Raw genomic sequence first — 18290 nt, 5'->3', positions numbered from 1 at the left:
CCGAGGTCCTGAGCTCCGTCCTGTGACTGAGGGTCCTGCAGCTTCCCCTGCCCCCAGGCCTGAGCCCGGTGCTGGGGGGGCCCGAGCTCTGCGGCGGGGAAGGATGCCGCGGTCCCGAGTGTCCCAAACCTCTGCGCCGTTCGGGGTGCGGGGCTGGGGACGTCCCCACCCTGCTCCGCTCTGCGGGGTGGGCTGGGGTCAGAGGTGAGCGCTGGCAGGCACTCAGCCCCCCTCTCCTTTATGTAACCACCAGCGTTAATCCCCCGCAGCTGGGGTTTGGCTCCCGGGAAGAGAATAATCCTGCTGTGAGATCCTCGGCTCAGATTAACGGGCTGTGGGCACGGAGAGTGGCTCAGCTGCCAGCCCCGCTCCCTGCGTGCCGCTGCCAGCCCGCCGGGCCCTTGCAGCCAGGGTTTGCTGACCTGTGGCACCTCTGGCCCCGCTCAAAAGGCCTTTTTGTCCTCCCTGGGAGCTGTTCACGGGTGCACTGGTGACAGCAGGGTGGCCGAGTGCCCTTGGTGCCAGCTCAGCCGTGCCAGGCGGGCAGCTGGGGCTGCCAGTGGGGTCTGGTTTGGCCCCTTGGAGCACGCAGAGCCATGGGCACACGTGCTGGGGGGGGGGGGGGGCTGGTCCCCCCCCTGCCTGGGGTGTGCATCCTTGCTGGGTGCTGCAGGCAGGGGAGGGGGTTGCTGCCAGCCCAGGGATGGGGGACAGGACACAGTCCAGCTCAGAGGAGTGACCCCCCCCACCATGTGCACTCCGCCACTGTCCAGCCACCTCCCTGGTCACCCTTCCCCAAAATCCATGGGAGCCGCAGCGTTTCCCCGTGGGGGCTTTATTGTCTTGTGCCCGGGGGGGGGGGGGGTGGGGAGCAGGAGGAGGGGGTGACCCTGCACCAGGCCGGCTGGGTGCGGGCCCCCCCAGGGAGAGTGTGGGGGGGTGAGCAGGGTCTGCAGCGGGGCCGGCCGGGCCCCGGGGGGAGTTGCTTGGGAGGGTTTGTGGGGGCGGGGGGGCATATGGCTTCTGTCCTTCAGTGCTACTGCCAGCATCGTCCTGCCGGGGCGTGCTGGGCGGGGGGCACCGGGGCCAGGGGGTCCCACGTCGGTGGGAGACCGAGGCACTCAGCTCTCCTCCTTGGGGACGGGGTCGGCAGCGGGGCCCCTGCTCCTCTCCTCGGCGTCACCCCCGGGCAGGAACAGGGCCGGGCTGGGGCTGGAGTGCCGCTGCTTGCGCATGAAGGGGAAGACGCTGCGGGCAGAGCGGGGTCAGCGCCGGCGAGGACCACCCCAGCACCCCGGGGGGGCGGCTCCTGCCCTCACCTCTTCTTGGTCTCCGGCGGGATGACGGCTTCGGCCAGGAGGTTCCTGTAGAGCTCCGACTTGAGGAACCGCGGGTAGGAGTCCTGGGAGAGCAGAGGCGTCAGGCTCCTGCCCAACCCTGCCTGGTCCTGCCCTGCCCTCACCCACCTTCTTCATCAGCATGTAGATGTGCATCTGGGCATCGTCCATCATGTAGCGGTGGGGCGTCTCGATGACCTCCAGCGTCCGCTCCATGGTCTTGCTGTCGATGTTCACCCAGCACATGGCCCCGGGTGCCAGGAACTGCCTGGGGAGCCGCAGCTGGCGGTGAGCGCCCGGCCCCGCAGCGGGATGTAGCACCCTGAAGGCTTGGGTCGTCCCCCACCCCAACCCCGCAGACCCTCGTCCCCGCTGGCACTCACTGGTAGATGGAGTCCACGATCTCGGGGACGCGGGACTGCTCCCCGTAGCGCAGCTCCTCACACGCCTCCCAGAAGCTCAGGTTCTCGGCTGGAGAGGGGGACGCGGTGTTGGGGATGGGGATGTGCCCCCCTTCCCCCCCCCAGCCATCACTGCTGGGCTCACAGCCCACTCAGCTGTGGGGCCAAACCCCCTGGGATGGGGCCAAACCCCCTGGGATGGAGCGAGCTGGTGTGATGTGGGGTGGTGGGTCCAGGGATGCTGGGGCACGGCAGTGGGTCAGGAGGTGCGAGGATGCGGGGGGGGGGCAGGGATGCCAGGATAAGTTGGCCAAAGGGTGCTGGGATGTGGTGGTGGGTTTGGGGGTGCTGGGATGTGGTGGTGGGTTTGGGGGTGCCAGGATGGGGCAGTGGGTTCAGTGTTGCCAGGATGGGGTAGTGGATTTAGGTGGTACTGGGACGTGGTGGTGGGTTTGGGGGTGCCAGGGTGGGACGGTGGGTTTGGGGGTGCTGAATTCTCTCACCGCTGAATTCCTTATTGAGGAAGTCGAGGAACTGAGCCCGGCCCAGGGGGTCGGTGAGGAGCTCTCTGAAGTTGAAGCCCCAGCGCTCCACGCGCAGCTTCGTGGGGGTCGGCACCCTGCGGGCGAGACCACCGTCGGGGCAGGCAGCCCGGGGCTGCCCGCCTGCCTGCGCACCCCCATCCCCCCCTTTGCACCCCCTGTATTGGGGTGGGGGGGCCGGGGGCTGGCAGCCCCCCATGCAGGCCCTTACGTGGGGGCATTCATGGCCCAGTACGTGGTGTCATCTGTGATCCAGGGGTTGCTGGGCAGGCAGCCGGACATGATGGGGTCGTGGGGCATGTACTGCTCATTGAACTTGATGTACCTGCCAGGGACGGTGGCTGGAGGTGGCCAGGGCCACCGTCCCACTGCTGCCACCATCCCCAGCCATCGTGGGGACACGGCAGGGACGTGCTCAGGCTCTGCGATGACCACGGAGCCTCAGCTCCGCTCCCCACCGAGGGTGCCGGCAGCGCGGGTGCTCGGGGTGCCGGCAGCCGGCCGCAGGGGTGTGGGTGCCCCCGTCACCCCAACGGGGACCCTGCCCGCGGCCAAGGCAGCTGCCGGCCACTCACCCCTCGAGGCAGATGGAGGACTTCACCCTGGTCCTGGACATGGCCTTCCTGCAGTACTCGATCTGGGGCCGGGCGCAGGGGGGTGTCAGGGGTGCCCGGCAGCCCGTGTCCCCGGGAGCCACCCCCCGCCCCGCTCACCTCCCGCTTGTAGTAATCCATGTTCTTGGCCTGCAAGAGACACACGGGGCCGGGTGAGGGCATGGTGGGGTTGGGCCATCGTGCCTACCGGCCCTGCCGTCACCACCCTGGGCAAGGATGCAGGCAGCCAGCCCCCCTCCTCGCCCCAGCACCCTGTGGCCATCCCCATGGCCTCCAGCCTCATCCCCCCACCCCTCCCAGCTCAGCCTGCACAGCGCGTGGGGCAAACCCCCGTGTTCAGTCCCCAGCCCAGCGTGGCACTGGCCCTGGGTTAGTGACACTTACGTGGGCAGAGGACACAGCACACAGTGCAAAGAGAAAGCGGGTGGTTGGTGAGGACAGGCCAGGGATGAGGGGGGGCTGGGGCAGCGTCAGTGGGGCCACAACACGGGGAAGGACCCAACAGCAGCTGTGGGCACCCCAGGGTGCCAGGACTCCCAGCCCTGCGGGGATTGGGGTGCTGGCATGGAGGGGTGGTGGGTGCACGGGCAAACACACAGACCTCCTGGCTCAGCCAGAGACAGGGGACAGGCTGGACACACAGATGTTAGCAGAGCTGGGTTCCTCACCCACCCCCAAAATACGGGCGCAGCCCCGGGGGGATCAGCCAGGCCCTGATGCATGCGGGTGGCTGCACCCTGTGCCCACCAGCAGCCCCGGGGGTGCCCGGCCCCCCCACTCACCAGCTGGACGCCGGTGGCATAGCAGCTCCTGCGCTCGGGGCCCTGCTCCAGCACGTTGGGGGCTCCCGGCTGCAACGAGAGCATCGTGCTGGGGGCTGGTGGGACCCCCCCCCCCATGCCCCGGGCCGGGGCTGTGCCTGGTGCCGAGGTGCCGCCCAGGGCTGCACCCGTCAGCCCGGCACCCCTCGCCCCCCCAGCCCGTCCTCACCGGGGGCCGGTTGACGAGCCAGTACGCCTGCTCCTGGCAGTCGATGACAATGCGGTCGCCCTTCCGCCGCTGCTTGGCCGCCCTGCCCGTGCGAAGGCAGCGGGGAGGCGCTGGCACCCGGCCTGCCCCGGCACCCAGGGGTGCTCCATCCCCGGCGGCTTCCCGGGGTGCAGCGGTGCCGGGCCGTGCCCGCACTCACCGGAGCTGCTCCCGCGCCTGCATCACCACAAAGTCCCACGTGTGGTTGATCCGCTTGTGCAGGAGGTTGTAGTTGTCCTGGGGAGCGGCAGTGGCGGTGTCACCCGGGTAGGCACGGCGTGGCACCCGTCCCCTCGCCTGCCTCTGGGCCCCGTTGCTGCTCCAGCACAGGGAGAACTGGTGCTGCCCCGCGGGTGAGTGAGCCCCTGCTCCTGGGTGAGCTGAGACCCGCTCCCCCAGCTCATCACAGGTGTGAGGAGGGCACAGCTCACCTTCTCGTGCTCGATCAGGTCACCCTGCTTGCGGATGTTCTTCTTGGCCAGGTAAATGGCTGCAACGAGGAGCGGCAGCACCTCAGCGGCGCCAGGAAGGGGCTGCAGCCGGTGCCAGCGGCACGGTGGCACCTACCATAGTCCAGCTCCGTGGCCGGCCATTTGGTGCTGGTCCAGAAATAAGGGGTCTGGAGGGGAAGGGGAGGAAGAGGCTGAGGTGTGTGCCGTGGGGGTGCCGCGGTGCCAAGTCGGGGGAGCCCCGAGGCTGCGGCAGCGCCCGTGCCGCCGGCGGGGCCGCACCTGGAAGCGGTAGGGCGACTCGTCCGCCCGCAGCACCAGGCTGCGGGGGTCTTTGAGGGGGTAGATGTAGCCGTGCTTCACGATGAGGTTGCCGAGGTGCAGCGACTCTGGGGGAGTGGGAAGGAGCAGGGGGGCTGCACGGCGGCTCGGCAGCCCCGCTCGCCCCCCGTAGTGCCAGCCGCCTGTGCTGGGGCACTCACCCTCCTCGGTGATGCCGTACTTCTGGATGAGCCACTCCACAATGTCATTCCCTGGGGACCAAGGCAATGTTAGCAGGGTGCGATGGGGGTCCCCCGGACTGAGCACAGACAGGTTCCCAGGCTGAGGCACCCTGGCACGGCCCGGTGGGTGCCGAGGGGTCACGCAGGGTGACGGGGGCCCTGCCAAGGACGTGCTGGGCCTCCCGCCCCCGGCGAGCACCCGCCCTGCTCGATGCATAATTGATCCCAGCTGCAGCGCTGAGCACCCGTGGGTGCAGGGAGGCGAGTGGCACGGGGCACCGGGGGGCTGGGTGCAGCGCCGGGGCCACTCGGGGAGCACTCGCACGTCTCCCCCCCACCCCGTGCACCTCGCGGGGTGCTCTGCCACGGGGACCCACCTGTCATGGCATGGGGGATGACGGTGATGAGCAAGCGCTGGTTCCTCATCTTGATGCCCATGTCGGGGTCCTGCATGCTGACGATCATCCGCTCCATCTGCCGGGGCAAGCGCCCGCCACGCTCAGCCCCCCCCCCCCCCCCCCCCACGGCTGGGGGCACCGGGCCTGGGCCCCCCCACCCCGACCCAGGGCACCCTGTGCCCGTTCCGGGGACAGCCTGGCACCCCCCGGCCAGACCTGGGCACCCAGCAGCGGGGTGAGGGTGCGATGCTGGAGGTGCGGGCACTCAGCCTCTGGTTTTGGGGAGCGAGCTCTGCCAGGGCTGTGACAGCACCCCGGGCCGGTGAGCAGGGGTTCAGCACGCTGCTCCGGGGCGCTGCCCCGTGGGTGTCCCCGCGTGGGGCGGTGCCCGCGGCCGGGGTGATGCCCGCTGTCCCGCGGTGCACTGGGTGGTGCTGGTCCGCGGTGGCCCCGACGCCGGGCGGTGCCCGGTCCCCGATACTCGCGTTGTCCGGTGCCCGGTCCCCACGGTCCCTGCGCCCGATCCCCGCGGTGCCCACGGCCCGTGCCGCCGGCGGTGCCCGCTCCCCGCGGGGCCGGGGCCGGGGCCGGGGCCGGTGGCTGCTCACCTTGCGCAGACAGGGCATCTGGAGGGGGGGTGCCGGCCGCGGGGGCCGCCGATGGTCATCGCGGGTGCGCGCCCCGCGCTGCTCCGCCGGGCCACGCCCCGGACACGCCCCCCGAGCTCACCACGCCCCTCCCGGACCAGCCCCACGCTCCCCGCTCCCCCCCCCCAACCCCCGCCCCGTCCGAGCCGGGCGCCCCGGCGGGCACCCCCGAATCCCGGCCCCCCCCCCCCCACTACCAGCCCTCACCCCCCCACGGACCAACCCCACCCCACCACCCCGCTCCCCGCGCTGCCCGGCGGCGTGGCTCCGGGTTCCCCCCGGGGTGAGGGGGGGGTGTGGGGGTGCGTGCCCCGGTGCGCGGCCGGAGAGTGAACGGGCGCGTCTTTTGGGGTGCGGGCAGCGCGTGGCGGATGCTTGCGGGGTGCGGGCAGGGCGCGGGGGCTGCGGGGAGGGCGCGGGCGGGCGCTGCGCGGGCGCGCACGGCGGATGAGCTCACTGCAGTCTCGCCGCCCACGAGCGGGGCTGGAGCCGCCCGGCGCCGAGGGGCGGGGGCGGGCGGGGGCGGGCAGCGAGCGGAGCCGCCGCGTCTGCGGGAGCCGCCGCCGCCGCCCCGCCGGGCCGCGCAGCGGGGAGCGCCGGGGGAGCAGCCGGGGGAGCAGCCGGGGGAGCAGCCGGGGGAGCGCCGCGGAGCAGCCGCGGAGCAGCCGGGGGAGCAGCCGGGGGAGCAGCCGCGGAGCAGCCGGGGGAGCGCCGAGCGCGGCGGGAGGAGCCGCCGATCACCGGCAGAACCGGGGCCCCCGGCAGCGGCCGCCCCGCCCCGGCCCCGGGGGTGCGCCGGGCCCGGCCCGGCCCGGCCCGGCCATGCTCGGCCTGGATGTGTGCGAGGCCGGCGGGCAGCTGCTGGAGCTGCTCTGGCTGGCGCTGTGCTACCGAGGTGAGCGGCGGCAGGCCGGGGGCCCGGTGCCCCCCGGGGGAGAGCGGGGGTGGAGGGGACGCGGCGGGGGGGGCATCGCCCCGGATGGGGAGCATCACGCCGGGTCCCCAACAGGTGAGCGGCACCCCCGGGCACCCGCTGCGTTCGTGAGTGAGCATCACCCCAGGCCCTGGGGGACCCCAGCATCCCGCAGGGCTGGGGGGAGCCCCCCCCCCCCAGCGCCCCCCGCCGCCACCCCGCAGCCCGGCCGGTGGCACCCAGCGCACACCCTGCCACCCGTGCGGGGCTGAGCGAGCCCCTGGGTGGGTGCAGCCCTGGGCTGGGAGCCAGCGTGGCCGGGTGCTGCACGCCGCCGTGACGGCCGAGGTGCAGGGGCCTTTGCCGGGGGGCCCAGAGGGGCAGCAGGGTCCCCGCTGGGTACCCCGGCCACCGCTGCTGCCCCGGGGACCCGCACGGCTGGCTCTGTGGCCCCGGGGGTTGAGCACAGGAGCCACTGCCCCAGGCTGTGCCTCCAGCGTGTCCCCAGGGATGGGGTTTCTGGGGGCTTGGGTTGCTCAGGGCTCGCACTCAGGAGGGTGGGGTGGGGGGAGTGGCGATGCAGCCGGCAGGGCAGAGGCAGGGGCTGTGGGGACATTGCCTGTCCTTGTGTCCCCCGCCGGCCTGGCACCCACCAGAGCCACCATTTACCCCAAAGCTGGCTTTTTTTTTTCCCTGCAGCTGCTGGCCGTTTGGGTTTGGGGTGAGAGGTGGGGCTGGAGGCTGCCCAGCGGGGTTGGAGGGGGCCGTGGGGCGGTGACAAGGACCCCTCTGGGTGACGAGGCGCGAAGGGTGCCTGTGGGCCCTGGTGGGCTGCAAGCACCCCCCAGACTGTGCGCACCCCGTAGGCACCAGCTTGTCTTGCTCCATGACGGTGTGGAAATGCAGCCGGCAGCAGCGCCTCGGGTCTCAGCGGTGCCAGTGGGCCCCGGGGACACGGAGCCTGGGGGCATCCCTGTGGCCTCGAGCAGGGGGACAACTCGGCTGCCCCACGGGGGATTGCCCACATCCGTCCGTGGCGTGTCCCAGCTCAGCCACCCCCTGCCCACCAGTGCCTGCGTGTCAGGGGCCGGGGGGTGTCCCCGGGGTGTCCCCAGGGCGGCAGGACTGCCACTGCCTGTCCCCCGCAGACATCATGGCTGACAAGGAGGGGGTGACGCTGTCGCTGGAGGAGGAGGAGGAGGATGCCGACGTGGCCCTGGCGTACAAGACGCCGGAGAAGAAGAGCCTGCAGGAGATCCAGGAGCTGGACCCGGGGGACGAGAGCCTGCGAAAGTACAAGCAGGCGCTGCTGGGTGCCATCCCCGCCGCCGTGGGTAAGGCCGGGGGCTGCCCGCCGGGGCTGGGCACCCCGACACCCCGGCTGGGTGATGCAGCCTCAGCGGGTGCAGGGAGCTGAGGCGTCCCCGGCACCCGCGGGGCATCCCCAGCAAGGACGGTGCGTCCCGGCTGACAGCGCCCGTGGGTGCTGCCTGTGCCCCCCCCACCTGCACGGGGACCCCGGCATCCCTCCGCCGACAGGGTAACGGCTGCCGGGGGACCCCGGTTGTCTTGGTTACGGGATCACCGCGCAGTTTCCATAGGAACGGTTACAAGGGACTGGGAAATTCATTGGGATGACAGAGACGGAGCGAGCAGCCGTGGGGGCCGGGGGTGGCACGGCTGCTAGTGCCCAGGCGGTGCCCCCCCTGCTCCCCATGGCACCCACAGCAGCCGCTCGTGCTCGCAGCCCGGGGCTGCCCTCGGTGTCTGCAGGGCCTGGGCCAGGCTGGGGTGCTCCGGGGGCCCAGCAAAACCAGTGGGGTGCATGAGGTGTGCACGGTGGTGTGTGTGTGCAAACTGGGGAGCTGGGGTGGTGTGTGTGCAAGCTGCTGATGGGGTGCAGGTTGGGCTGGTGGGGGTGAATTAGACCAGTGCCCGCCTCGGGGGGTGCCTTTACCTGCACATGCTGCCTCCTCCCCACCCCCTCGGCCTGTTCCTGCGCTGGGGAGCACTGCACCCCCAGAAATACCTGTGTCTGGGCCCTTTGAACGTGGCCTTACCCCAGAGGCATTGATGTAGGGGCTGGCCTGAGATGCCCCTGCTCTCCCGTGCCCTGCCTGGGCTGCCCAGTACTCACCAGCTCCTAACAACCCCACGGTGGACACCGTGGCCCTTCGTGCCATTACAGGGGGGCACCGGCTGTGCTGGGATGGAGGTGCCGGTGGGCTGGGCACGGGTGGGTAAGGTCTGCGCCCTGCTGCTTGTCCCTAGATGCCAGCGTGCCCAACGTGCAGGTGACGAAGCTCACCCTGATGTGCGAGCAGGCACCGGGGCCCATCACCATGGACCTGACAGGTGAGCAGCGGGGGCACCCATGGGAGGAGGAGGAGGAGGAGGAGGAGGAAGAGGAAGGGGTGCCAGGCTGATGGGCATCTCCCCGTGCAGGAGACCTGGAGGTGCTGCGGGGCCGGGCCTTCGTGCTGAAGGAGGGGGTGGACTACAGGGTGAAGGTGTCCTTCAAGGTGAGGCGGGTGAGAGGTGCCCTGTGCCCGCTGGCTGGGCGCAGCCCTGCTGCCCCCACACCCCGGGGTCCCTGCCCCAAGGGGTCTCTGCTGCCTTGGGTCCCTGCCCCCACACCCCGGGGTCCCTGCCCCACAGAGCCCTTCCTGCCACCCATGGGTCCCTACTGTCTTGGTGTGTCTGCCCCCCACTCCTCACCCCCAGGGTCTGTGCCCCTCTGGGGTCCCCTGCCCTCCTTGGGTCCCTGCCACCCCTGTGGGAATCTTTGCTGCCCCCAACATCACTGACGCTGCAGGGTTCCTGCCACCCCTGGGTCCCCCCTGCTTCCGCCAGAGGTCCCAGCCACGTTGGGTCCCTCCCAGGGGTCCCTGGAGGTCCCTGCCCCTCCTGGGTGGGGTCCCTGCCCCTCTTGGGGATCCCTGCCCCCCTTGGTGCTGCTCAGTGCCCAGTCGTGCCCAAAAGTCTGGCTCCCGGGAGGGGTTCAAGATGGGGCTTTACTGGTGGGTGTGTGTCCCCCCCCCCCTCTGCCTTGTCCCCAAGTCCAGGGGTCCCCAGGGCGGTGGTGGGGTCACCATGCGGTGGGGCAGCACCCATGGCACCCCTGCCCTCTGCCCGCAGGTGAACAGGGAGATCGTCTGCGGGCTGCGGTGCCTGCACCTCACCTACCGCCGGGGCCGGCCCGGTGAGTGGGGGCCGGGGGGGCTGCGAGGGGGTGTGGGGGGAGTTGGGGGGGGGGGGGGAGGGGGGTTTCCACCTTGGCCCCACTCACCCGCCCCTCTTCTCCCCTTCTCACCCAGTGGACCGTGACGTCTTCATGGTGGGCAGCTACGCGCCGCGGGCCGAGGAGTACGAGGTGGTGACGCCGGCGGAGGAGGCGCCGCGGGGCTGGCTGGCACGGGGCTCCTACCGCGTCCGCTCCCTCATCACCGACGATGACAAGATCGAGCATCTCTCCTGGGAGTGGGGCCTCTGCATAAAGAAGGCCTGGGAGGACTGACCCCCCCCATCCGCTCCCCGGTTTCCCCCCCTCCGCCAGCTCGGGGACGCGGTGCCCGCCATCCTGGGGGACCCCTCGCTGGCACCGCAGCACTTGCCCTGGTCGTGTGAAGAGTTGGAGGTGGGGGGTGGTGGGTGGTGGGGGGGTGTCCCTTAGTGAGTGGGCGCCCGCGGTCGTGGTCTTCGCAACCAAAGTTATTTTTAATTGCTGTTTTTTTTTAAAATACCGACGCCCGCCTGGTCCTCGCGGTGTCCCCATCCCTGGGGCCCAGGGTCACGACCCTGCCGTGGCAGGGCCGTGCCCGGCTACCCGCCCGGTCGCAGGCTGTGCTCTTCCATCACCATTAAACCCTACAGACTGGTCTCTTACTGGTGTGTCTGCGTCCCCGTCACCTCTGCCCGGCTCCTCTGTCCCCCGGTTCCTGTCCCGCTGGCAGGGCCAGGTCCCGCTGCGGGGATGGGCAGCTGGAAAGTGGCCACCTGGTCCCAGTGCCTTATCGGCGGTGCTGGGCAGCCAGTAGCGGAGGGCCACGAGCCCCAGGGGACTGGCACCACCCGCCCCGGGGCCCTTATCTGCGCTCCCCCCCGCCCCAGGCACCGGCTTTGGCGCTGGCACCATGCGGGGCTGCGGGGCCCGGCTGGTTTGGCTGCTGGTGCTGTCGCTGGCCTGGCTGGGCCCGGCACTGGGGGGCGAGGAGGAGGAGGATGGGGAGGTGGTGGCGGAGGAGGAAGAGGCTGACGTGCTCTCAGATGAGCTCGGGGAGGAGGATGGCGTCCTGGTGCTCCACGAGCACAACTTTGCCCGTGCCCTGAGTGAGCACCGGCTGCTGCTGGTGGAGTTCTGTAAGTGCCCCCACTGCGGGTACAGGCTGTGGGTGTGGGTGCAAACTGGGGCACAGGATGGGGTGGGGGGGTGGAGTGGGGCAGGGGCACAGGGCAGGGCGTGGGACAGGGCAGGGGTGTGGGGCATGGAACGGGGACAGGGACACGGGGCAGGGACGCAGGCAGAAGCACGGGGTGTGTGTGTGGGGGGGATGTGTGGGACACGTGGCGGGGTTGTGGGACATGGGCCTGGCCGCGGGGGACGCGAGCTGGAGCCCAACAGCCTCACGCAGCCGTTACAATGCCCCGGCCACCCACTGTGGGGGGCCGGGGACACCCCAAGGCTGCCCCGGGGCTGTCCCTCCCACCAGCGCTGTCCCCTGCCCGCAGACGCGCCGTGGTGCGGGCACTGCCAGCGGCTGGCCCCCGCCTTCGCCCGGGCGGCCGCCGCGCTGAGGAACGAGTCCAGCCCGGGGCGGCTGGGCAAGGTGGATGCCACGGCGCAGGCGGCCCTGGCCAACGAGTTTGGCATCACCTCCTACCCCACGCTCAAGCTCTTCCGCGATGGCAACCGCACCCACCCCCTCGCCTACACCGGTAGGGCTGCGGCACCGCGCGACGGCCACGGCACCCGGCGTGGGGAGGGGGGGGACACACACGCCACGATGGGTGCTGGGCAGGGTGGCAGGGGGTGATGGTGAGTGGGGTGGCGATGTCCTGACGGGGGGGGGGGGGGGGGAGGGGTGACGGGGTGGGGCAGGGTGGGGCGTGCAGCCTGGGGGGGCCCGGGGGGGGGCGCACAGGGTGACGGCGGGGACCGTGCTCCGCGTGGCAGGCCGCGTGGACGCCGAGGGCATCGTGCGCTGGATGCAGCGCCGGGCCAGCCCCAGCGCCACGCTGCTGCGGGACGCCGACACCGCCGCCGCCTTCGTCAGCTCCCAGGATTTGGTGGTCGTCGGCTTCTTCAAGGTGGGCTGAGGGGGGGTGGGGGGGGCGGGTGGACCGGGTGAGGGACGCGGCCGTGGCCGCTCACGGGGCAGCTGTGCAGGACCTGGGGGGCGAGGCGGCCCAGGCGTTTTACGAGGTGGCCAGCGAGGTGGTGGACGTGCCGTTTGGCGTGGCCGAGGCGGCTGAGCTCTTCCAGGCGTACGGGCTGTCGGCTGACACCGTCTGCCTCTTCAAGAAGGTGAGGGGGGATGAGGGGGGGGGTGGTGAGGCCATCCTGGCCCCCCCATCACAGCCCTCACCAGTCCCTGTCCCAGCAGTTCGATGAGGGACGGACAGACTTCCCGGTGGACCCAGCCCAGGGGTTGGATGCGGCCGAGCTCACCCGGCTGCTCCGTGTCCACAGCCTGGAGCTGGTGATGGAGTTCACCAACGAGGTACAGCCCATCCCTGTCCTCTTCCTGGTCCCTGCGAGGGCCACGGCCCCCCTGCCCTCACCCTCCTCCTCCTCCTCAGACCTCCGACCAGATCTTCAGTGCCAAAATCCCCCACCACATGCTGCTCTTCCTCAACAAGTCCTCGTCGGCGCAGCTGACGCTGCGGGATGGCTTCCGGGCGGCCGCCGGCGCCTTCCGGGGCGAGGTGAGGAGGTCCCACAGTGGGGACATGGAGCGGTGGCCGTGGGGGACCCCAACCTCCATGTTACCCGTCCCCTGCCCAGGTGCTCTTTGTGGTAGTGGATGTGACCGGGTACGGTGCCGACGTCCTGCCCTTCTTCGGCCTGACGCCTGCTGACGCTCCCACCCTGCGCTTGGTCAAGATGGAGAACAACCGCAAGTACCGGATGGACCAGGACACCTTCTCGGACCCAGCCATCCGCACGTTTGTCCGGGCGGTGCTGGACGGCAAAGTGAAGGTGGGGGGATGCAGCACTGTGCCAGCCAGCACCAAAGACGCTGCCCTGTGGTGAGCAGCGGGCTGTTAACTCTGAAGGCTAATGATGGCTGTTGTGCAGTGAACACCAGTCGCCTGCTTGCCGATGTTTGTGCTGACAGGTGTGAGGATTTGAGGGGGGGGTGTTATGGGAAAGGAGGCAGGAGACTGGCAATAGGGAGACACACGTTGCTGGGATGGCGGCAGAAGGGAAGAGGTGGTCCAAAAGGCAGCACAGGGGCACCCCTGGCTGCATGCTGGGTGCCCCCCGCCCTGGCCCATGCTGTGCCCCACGGGGCCCCAGCACTGCTCAGCCTGGGCTGTGGCCATCCCACCCCACAGCCCCACCTGATGAGTGCAGAGCCCCCTGAGGACTGGGACACGCGGCCCGTTAAAGTCCTGGTGGGGAAGACCTTCGAGCAGGTGGCGTTCGATGAGACCAAGAACGTCTTCGTCAAGTTCTGTAAGTGCCGGGGATGCCGACGGCTCTCCCCGAGCTCTGCCACGGGGCTCAGCCCCTCCCTGCCCTGTCACCAGCCCCTCGCCCGGGGGACGCCGCACCCGGACCCCGGCAGAGCCCCGGTCCCCGGCTCGTCCCCGGCACTGCGCCCGTCCCGCAGACGCGCCGTGGTGCTCCCACTGCCAGGCGATGGCGGCTGCCTGGGAAGAGCTGGGCGAGCGCTACAAGGACCACGAGGACATCGTCATCGCTGAGTTGGACTCCACGGCCAACGAGCTGGAGAACATCACCATCAACGGCTTCCCCACCCTGCACTACTTCCCCGCGGGGCCGGGCAGGAAGGTAGGTGGGGGCACTCGTGGGGCCACCCCGGCTCTGCCAGCGCCCGGGGGACAGGGTCACCCACCCCTCGGCTCCCGTCCGTCCCGTGGCTCCAGATGGTTGAGTACAAGAGCGCCCGAGATGTGGAGACCTTCTCCAAATTCCTGGAAAATGGGGGGACGCTGCCCGAGGAGCCGCCTGCGGTGAGTGAGCTCCCCCCCAAAACCAGAGGGCCAGGAACCATCACTCACTGGTGGGCAGGGGGACAGATCCTGTGGGACAGGGACAGGCAGGGGCTGTCCGTCTGTCCACACCTCACCACCGCCTTCTCCAGGTGCCCAAGACCCCCGAGAACAGCACAGGCAGGGAGGAGCCGGGTGTGCTGGGGACAGCCGAATCCCGGGAAGAGCTGTGAGCCCTGTCCCGCTCCGGTGCGTGCTATAAACAACCTGGAAACGATGGGGGCTCTGGTCTGTGTCTGTGACTCCACAGCACTGTGGGGTGCACGTTTCGGGGAGCACCCCCGTGTCTTGGGGACAGAGCAGAGCCCCTGCTACCACAGGGCAGCTTGGTGCACGTCCTGGCAGCCCTGCCGTGACACGGGGTGACCAAGGCTGCAGAGGACACGGCTCTGGGGGGAGCCCGATGCTGGCCCTCGCGCTGGGCTGCTGGGCTGCAGGTGATGGGGGGAATCAGCTGGGGTCTCTCCTCCATGGCTCACAGGCAGCGCCCTCACCCCACACCTGGGCTCCACAGTTACATCCCAACCCCAGGGGAGCCCCAGCAGCTGCTGTCACAGCCAGGGAAGGCAAGAACCCAACATGGGGCTCCACATGCTCCTCTTCAGCCTGGCTCACAGCATCCCCTCCCAAACCTGCCATCGTTCCCTTTCCCCTGGGCCGGCTGCTCCCAGACTCTGGGCGATTCCTCCAGGGGCAACGTGTTGGTTCCCTGGGGCCAGGACTTGCCCGGCCACCCCTCCAGGGAGCCCACAGCTGCCCCAGCCCCGCCGTGCGCCCAGGCCCTTCGCCTGACCTGCCCCATCCTCCGGCCACCCCACCTGGCTGCCGGGGGCCCGGGCGTCTGCTTCGCGGGGAAGGAAGAAAGCAGCAGGCAGTGGGACGTGGGGTTTTATTTCATTTTATCCAAGTACCTTTGAAAAGATCATTGTACAAGTCAGCACATGAGAATGCAGAGGAGACATCGCCGGGGCTGCGCGGCCACTGTACATATTTACAGGGGACCCCCTGAGAAAAAAAGGGGGAGACGGAAATCCCGGGCATGTTAACAAGCTCACCAGACACACCACCATTAGAACTTAAAAAAAACAGGGAGAAAAAACGCTCATGATGCTGCTCCCGGGCTGAAAATAATTGCAGATTTTGCTGGACTTCACGTAGTGTATAGGCAAGTCACAGAACCGTGTTTTAAAGGCACTCGGTGACATATACAACAGGCTGAGTCGCATCCCGGCGCGGTGCCACAGGGTCCCCGGCAGCTCCACCGCGGCTGAGAGCAGCGCCGGGCAGGGCGAGCGCCGACGTGGAAGCTCCCTGGCTTCGGGGACCACCCCGGGTTCTGCGTGCGGGCGAGGGCTGGTCTGCGAAGGAGCCGGCGCAGGGCCTGGGCTGGGGGACGGGCAGGGCCGAGGGCAGGGTGGTGGGAGCACCGGTGCAGCTCCCAGCTTTCTTGCGTCCGAGTAAGCCCAGGAGGCTTCCCAGGGTGCCGGCTGCCCTGCTGGGTGACCTGGCCCTACACCAGCCCCACAAACTGGCATCAAGAACCCCCCTTTGCTCTGAGGGGGGTGCTGCCTCCCTTGAGACAGAGAAGCTGACAAAAGACACAAGACTCATAAAAAGTCATTCTTTTCCCCTCAGCTTTAGTGTCTAATCAGTTCCCTCCCCTATTACGTTTCTCCTAAAGAGTCCTCTGACCAAAGCCAGAGCTCAGCACTGGGCACACCCTCCTGGGAAGGAAATCCTTCTCCAGGGGCACACGGGGGGACACGAGCGCACGGGCCATGGGATGCCAGCACCCAGCCTGCCACCCCGGCTCCGAGCCGGTCCTTGCACCGGCGCGAAGCCCCAAGAGCTGGCCCCGACCCTTCTATCCCTTGGGGATTTACTTGGTCGCAAGAAAGCTCGGGAGGGAAAAACAAACAACCGTCCTACCATGTCCAGCAGCTGAGACTGCCAGGGAGGTGAGAGACCGACTCGTTCCAAACGGCTCAATAATCCTCCGCGGTGAGCTGGGACCACAGCCCCTCCGGAGCGGGGGGAGCCCCGGCAGCGCTCCGAAGCCGTCCACGCCAGGGGGGGCCAGGGCAGGGCGCTGGGAAAGCGAGGAGCAGACGGATGGCTGTACACTTTGGGCGAGTTCTGCAGTACCTGTACGTTTTACATTTACATAAGAGCACTGTGACATTGGAAATAGTTTCCTTTTATTACAATATATCAAAAATATGCAGCTTTAGTAAACAAGGTCATATTACACTTTCTAATGCACTGTACAATGCTACATTACACTTATATTCGGTATGGAGAGGGAGCCCAGGCTCCCACTGGCAGGTCCGTGAGGTGAAACGACGTCCACCAGCAACCCGGAGCTTGCCCGGGTCCGTGCCGGAGCCGGCTGCCGCCCTCCGCCCTGGGCTCGCCCGGCGCCCGCGGCAGTGGCACCGCCGGCACCCGCCCCAGGCCCTGTCCTCCGGTCCCAGAGTCTTTCACAGTCCTGTCCTCACGCCTCGGCAGCCCTGGAGCTTAGTCGATCTTCTCCACCTTCCCGACAATCTTCTCTTCGAAAATGGGCAGGATGGTGTCATCCTCCCGCACCTCCTCGAAGACCACACCACAGTCGAACTCGTCACTCACTTTCTTAAAGTAATACCTGAAAAAAAACAAAAACATGGGGGCAGAGAGGAAAGAAAAGAGCAGGTGAATAGTCATGGGGGCACCACAGTCCCCAAACCCAGGTACAGCCCTTCCAAGCCCCTGAGCTCGTGGTGCGTGGGGAGCAGCTCCCCCAGGCATGGAAGCAACTGGGGCCACACGTTTTCCCTCTGCCCTCACCCAGCAAGCAAAAAAGAGTGGTCAGGATCCGTGCTGGCATGCTCAGGAGCTCCAGCCTTCAATCCAAGCCCATCCAGAGCTCTCCCAGAGGTAGTGGCTGGAGGCACCCATGGTGGTGGAGTGCTTCTCGGCCCACTTTCCCACGGCAGCTCCTACTTGGAAGGGGCAACTTGGAGAGCTACATGCCCCACGCCTGGCTACTTTGGGACTCTGTCAGGTCCCAACCTCCCTGTCCTCACTGGAGGAACGTTTGGGAGGAGCTGAAATGGCTCTTGAAATTGGAGGGCTGAGCACCAGCTCATGAGGCTCCTCACCAGCCCAGGACCTCGCAGGGCCCTGCAGGGTAGCTCAGCAGCTTCTGTTGAAAGTGCAAACCGCGATGCAGGGTATTTCTGGTACAAAACACAATCTGCGCCTGTCCCTGTAATCCCTGTAACCTGCCTCTTCAGCAGCCTTGGCTCTATGCTGCATCCCCACTGCAGCAGGCCCTCCTGGAAGGCTGTTGGGACCTCCAGGAGCCCCCAGCCTACCTCCACCACACTCCTTCGCCTTGGTGGGGGCAACACCGCTGTGTCCTGGCAGCGGCACCTGCCAGGGGTTGCTGACAGTCTGCTGGCGCCGTACCACATGCAGGGAGCAGCCCTTACCTGTAGTTCCCTTTCTTGGTCAGCAGCTCCTTGAACTGTCCCAGCGTTACCACGCGCCCTTTGACGAGGGTGCGGTAAGGGATCGGCTCTCCGCAGAAGTAGTAAGCGACCACGATGTTCTCACACAGCTGGGACGCGCCGCTGCCTGGTCTCTTCTGGGGCTTCAACCTGCTGTGCAAAAGTACAAGCGACCCGCTGAGTATCAGCCTACCTGCCAGCACGGGCGGGCCCGACAGCCCGTATCTGCAGAGCCTGGACGGAGAGGCCAAATTAACACCCCGGGCCCTCAGGAACACCCTTTGCTCTGCCCACCAGCTCTCTCGGCACGCAGCTGCACGGCGAGGCTGCCGAAGGAGCGAACGGCACTTGGGAAGGCTGGATGGGGCCAGACTGCTGCTACAAAACCCATCCCTGGGCTTTGGGAGGGGATGGCCCTTCCCACAGCTCCACCGGCGTGGGGAGTCAGCGGTAAGCTCCGGGCAGGGCAGAGCACCCCCGGCCCACGGCCCAGGTCACCTGGTGCGCACCGAGCACGCAGGGCTGGATGCACGTTCGGGGACGGTAACGCAAACAATGCTCAGAGTGCTCAGGATTATTGCTGCTGTGGCCAAAATAGCTCAGCAAGGTTTTCCGCTGACCTACATCTGCAGGGCTGTGCAGGCAGGACTGCTCCCGCGCCCCGCGGCTCCCCCGGGCGGGCGCCCCTCCCGGCGCAGATGGAGGTCGGAGGGGATGGAGGTCCCAG

At 68.7% G+C, this 18290-nt stretch overlaps 4 protein-coding genes across 9 annotated transcripts in view; 2 read left to right on the top strand and 2 right to left on the bottom strand.

The window, feature by feature from the left end:
- Positions 1-819: 819 nt before the first annotated feature.
- RGS11 (regulator of G protein signaling 11) lies at positions 820-6027 on the bottom strand. 3 transcript variants are annotated; one of them, XM_042798642.1, is made up of 17 exons: positions 5882-6027; positions 5253-5349; positions 4855-4905; positions 4655-4788; positions 4491-4542; positions 4355-4413; positions 4084-4160; positions 3885-3966; positions 3677-3745; positions 2994-3023; positions 2856-2917; positions 2492-2605; positions 2242-2357; positions 1721-1808; positions 1467-1605; positions 1320-1402; positions 820-1248 (listed from the first exon to the last, which is right to left on the bottom strand). In XM_042798642.1, exons 1-17 carry the CDS (start codon positions 5897-5899, stop codon positions 1122-1124), a joined length of 1398 nt encoding a protein of 465 aa, XP_042654576.1. In that variant the 5' UTR covers positions 5900-6027; the 3' UTR covers positions 820-1121. The 3 variants fall into 3 exon arrangements, with proteins under 3 accessions (XP_042654576.1, XP_042654575.1, XP_042654577.1); XM_042798641.1 differs by having other exon boundaries at positions 4655-4761; positions 5882-5910; XM_042798643.1 differs by lacking the exon at positions 5882-6027 and adding an exon at positions 5490-5863.
- A 537-nt stretch (positions 6028-6564) lies between these two features.
- On the top strand, positions 6565-10718 carry ARHGDIG (Rho GDP dissociation inhibitor gamma). The gene is made up of 6 exons (XM_042798913.1): positions 6565-6815; positions 7982-8167; positions 9105-9188; positions 9279-9355; positions 9972-10035; positions 10151-10718. The coding sequence occupies exons 1-6, from the start codon at positions 6743-6745 to the stop codon at positions 10348-10350; spliced, it is 684 nt and encodes a 227-aa protein (XP_042654847.1). The 5' UTR covers positions 6565-6742; the 3' UTR covers positions 10351-10718.
- Positions 10719-10966: 248 nt separating this feature from the next.
- On the top strand, positions 10967-14245 carry PDIA2 (protein disulfide isomerase family A member 2). Its single transcript, XM_042798700.1, has 11 exons — positions 10967-11192; positions 11562-11768; positions 12007-12140; positions 12220-12357; positions 12437-12553; positions 12633-12758; positions 12838-13032; positions 13392-13512; positions 13670-13851; positions 13947-14030; positions 14165-14245. The coding sequence occupies exons 1-11, from the start codon at positions 10967-10969 to the stop codon at positions 14243-14245; spliced, it is 1611 nt and encodes a 536-aa protein (XP_042654634.1).
- Positions 14246-14954: 709 nt separating this feature from the next.
- Positions 14955-18290, bottom strand: part of AXIN1 (axin 1) — an 88610-nt gene continuing 85274 nt past the window's right edge. For 3 of the 4 annotated variants that reach the window (XM_042798538.1, XM_042798540.1, XM_042798539.1), the window contains 2 exons: positions 17546-17716; positions 14955-16716 (listed from right to left, as the gene is read on the bottom strand). In XM_042798538.1, coding sequence (XP_042654472.1) covers positions 16590-16716; positions 17546-17716 — 298 coding nt within the window. In that variant the 3' untranslated portion in view covers positions 14955-16589. The remainder of the gene's footprint in view (positions 16717-17545; positions 17717-18290) is intronic. The other variant, XM_042798541.1, reaches the window with a different exon arrangement.

This window comes from Tyto alba, unplaced genomic scaffold, assembly GCF_018691265.1.
Source record: "Tyto alba isolate M040663 unplaced genomic scaffold, T.alba_DEE_v4.0 Super-Scaffold_28, whole genome shotgun sequence".
NCBI classification, from domain to species: domain Eukaryota; kingdom Metazoa; phylum Chordata; class Aves; order Strigiformes; family Tytonidae; genus Tyto; species Tyto alba.
Note: the sequence above shows the minus strand (reverse complement) of the source record. Positions and strands in the feature narration are given on the sequence as shown.

Bases quoted from the DNA above. Each gene is read 5' to 3' on its own strand.
- RGS11 (XM_042798642.1), bottom strand. The intron at 1,403-1,466 runs GTGGGTGAGGGC...CTGCTCTCCCAG, and splicing joins TCTACATGCTGATGAAGAAG to GACTCCTACCCGCGGTTCCT. The intron at 1,249-1,319 runs GTGAGGGCAGGA...CTCTGCCCGCAG, and splicing joins CCGCCGGAGACCAAGAAGAG to CGTCTTCCCCTTCATGCGCA.
- ARHGDIG (XM_042798913.1), top strand. From the start codon at position 6,743: ATGCTCGGCCTGGATGTGTGCGAGGCCGGCGGGCAGCTGCTGGAGCTG. The intron at 9,189-9,278 runs GTGAGCAGCGGG...CTCCCCGTGCAG, and splicing joins CATCACCATGGACCTGACAG to GAGACCTGGAGGTGCTGCGG. The intron at 9,356-9,971 runs GTGAGGCGGGTG...CTCTGCCCGCAG, and splicing joins GGGTGAAGGTGTCCTTCAAG to GTGAACAGGGAGATCGTCTG.
- PDIA2 (XM_042798700.1), top strand. From the start codon at position 10,967: ATGCGGGGCTGCGGGGCCCGGCTGGTTTGGCTGCTGGTGCTGTCGCTG. The intron at 12,141-12,219 runs GTGGGCTGAGGG...GCAGCTGTGCAG, and splicing joins TGGTCGTCGGCTTCTTCAAG to GACCTGGGGGGCGAGGCGGC. The intron at 12,554-12,632 runs GTACAGCCCATC...CCTCCTCCTCAG, and splicing joins TGATGGAGTTCACCAACGAG to ACCTCCGACCAGATCTTCAG.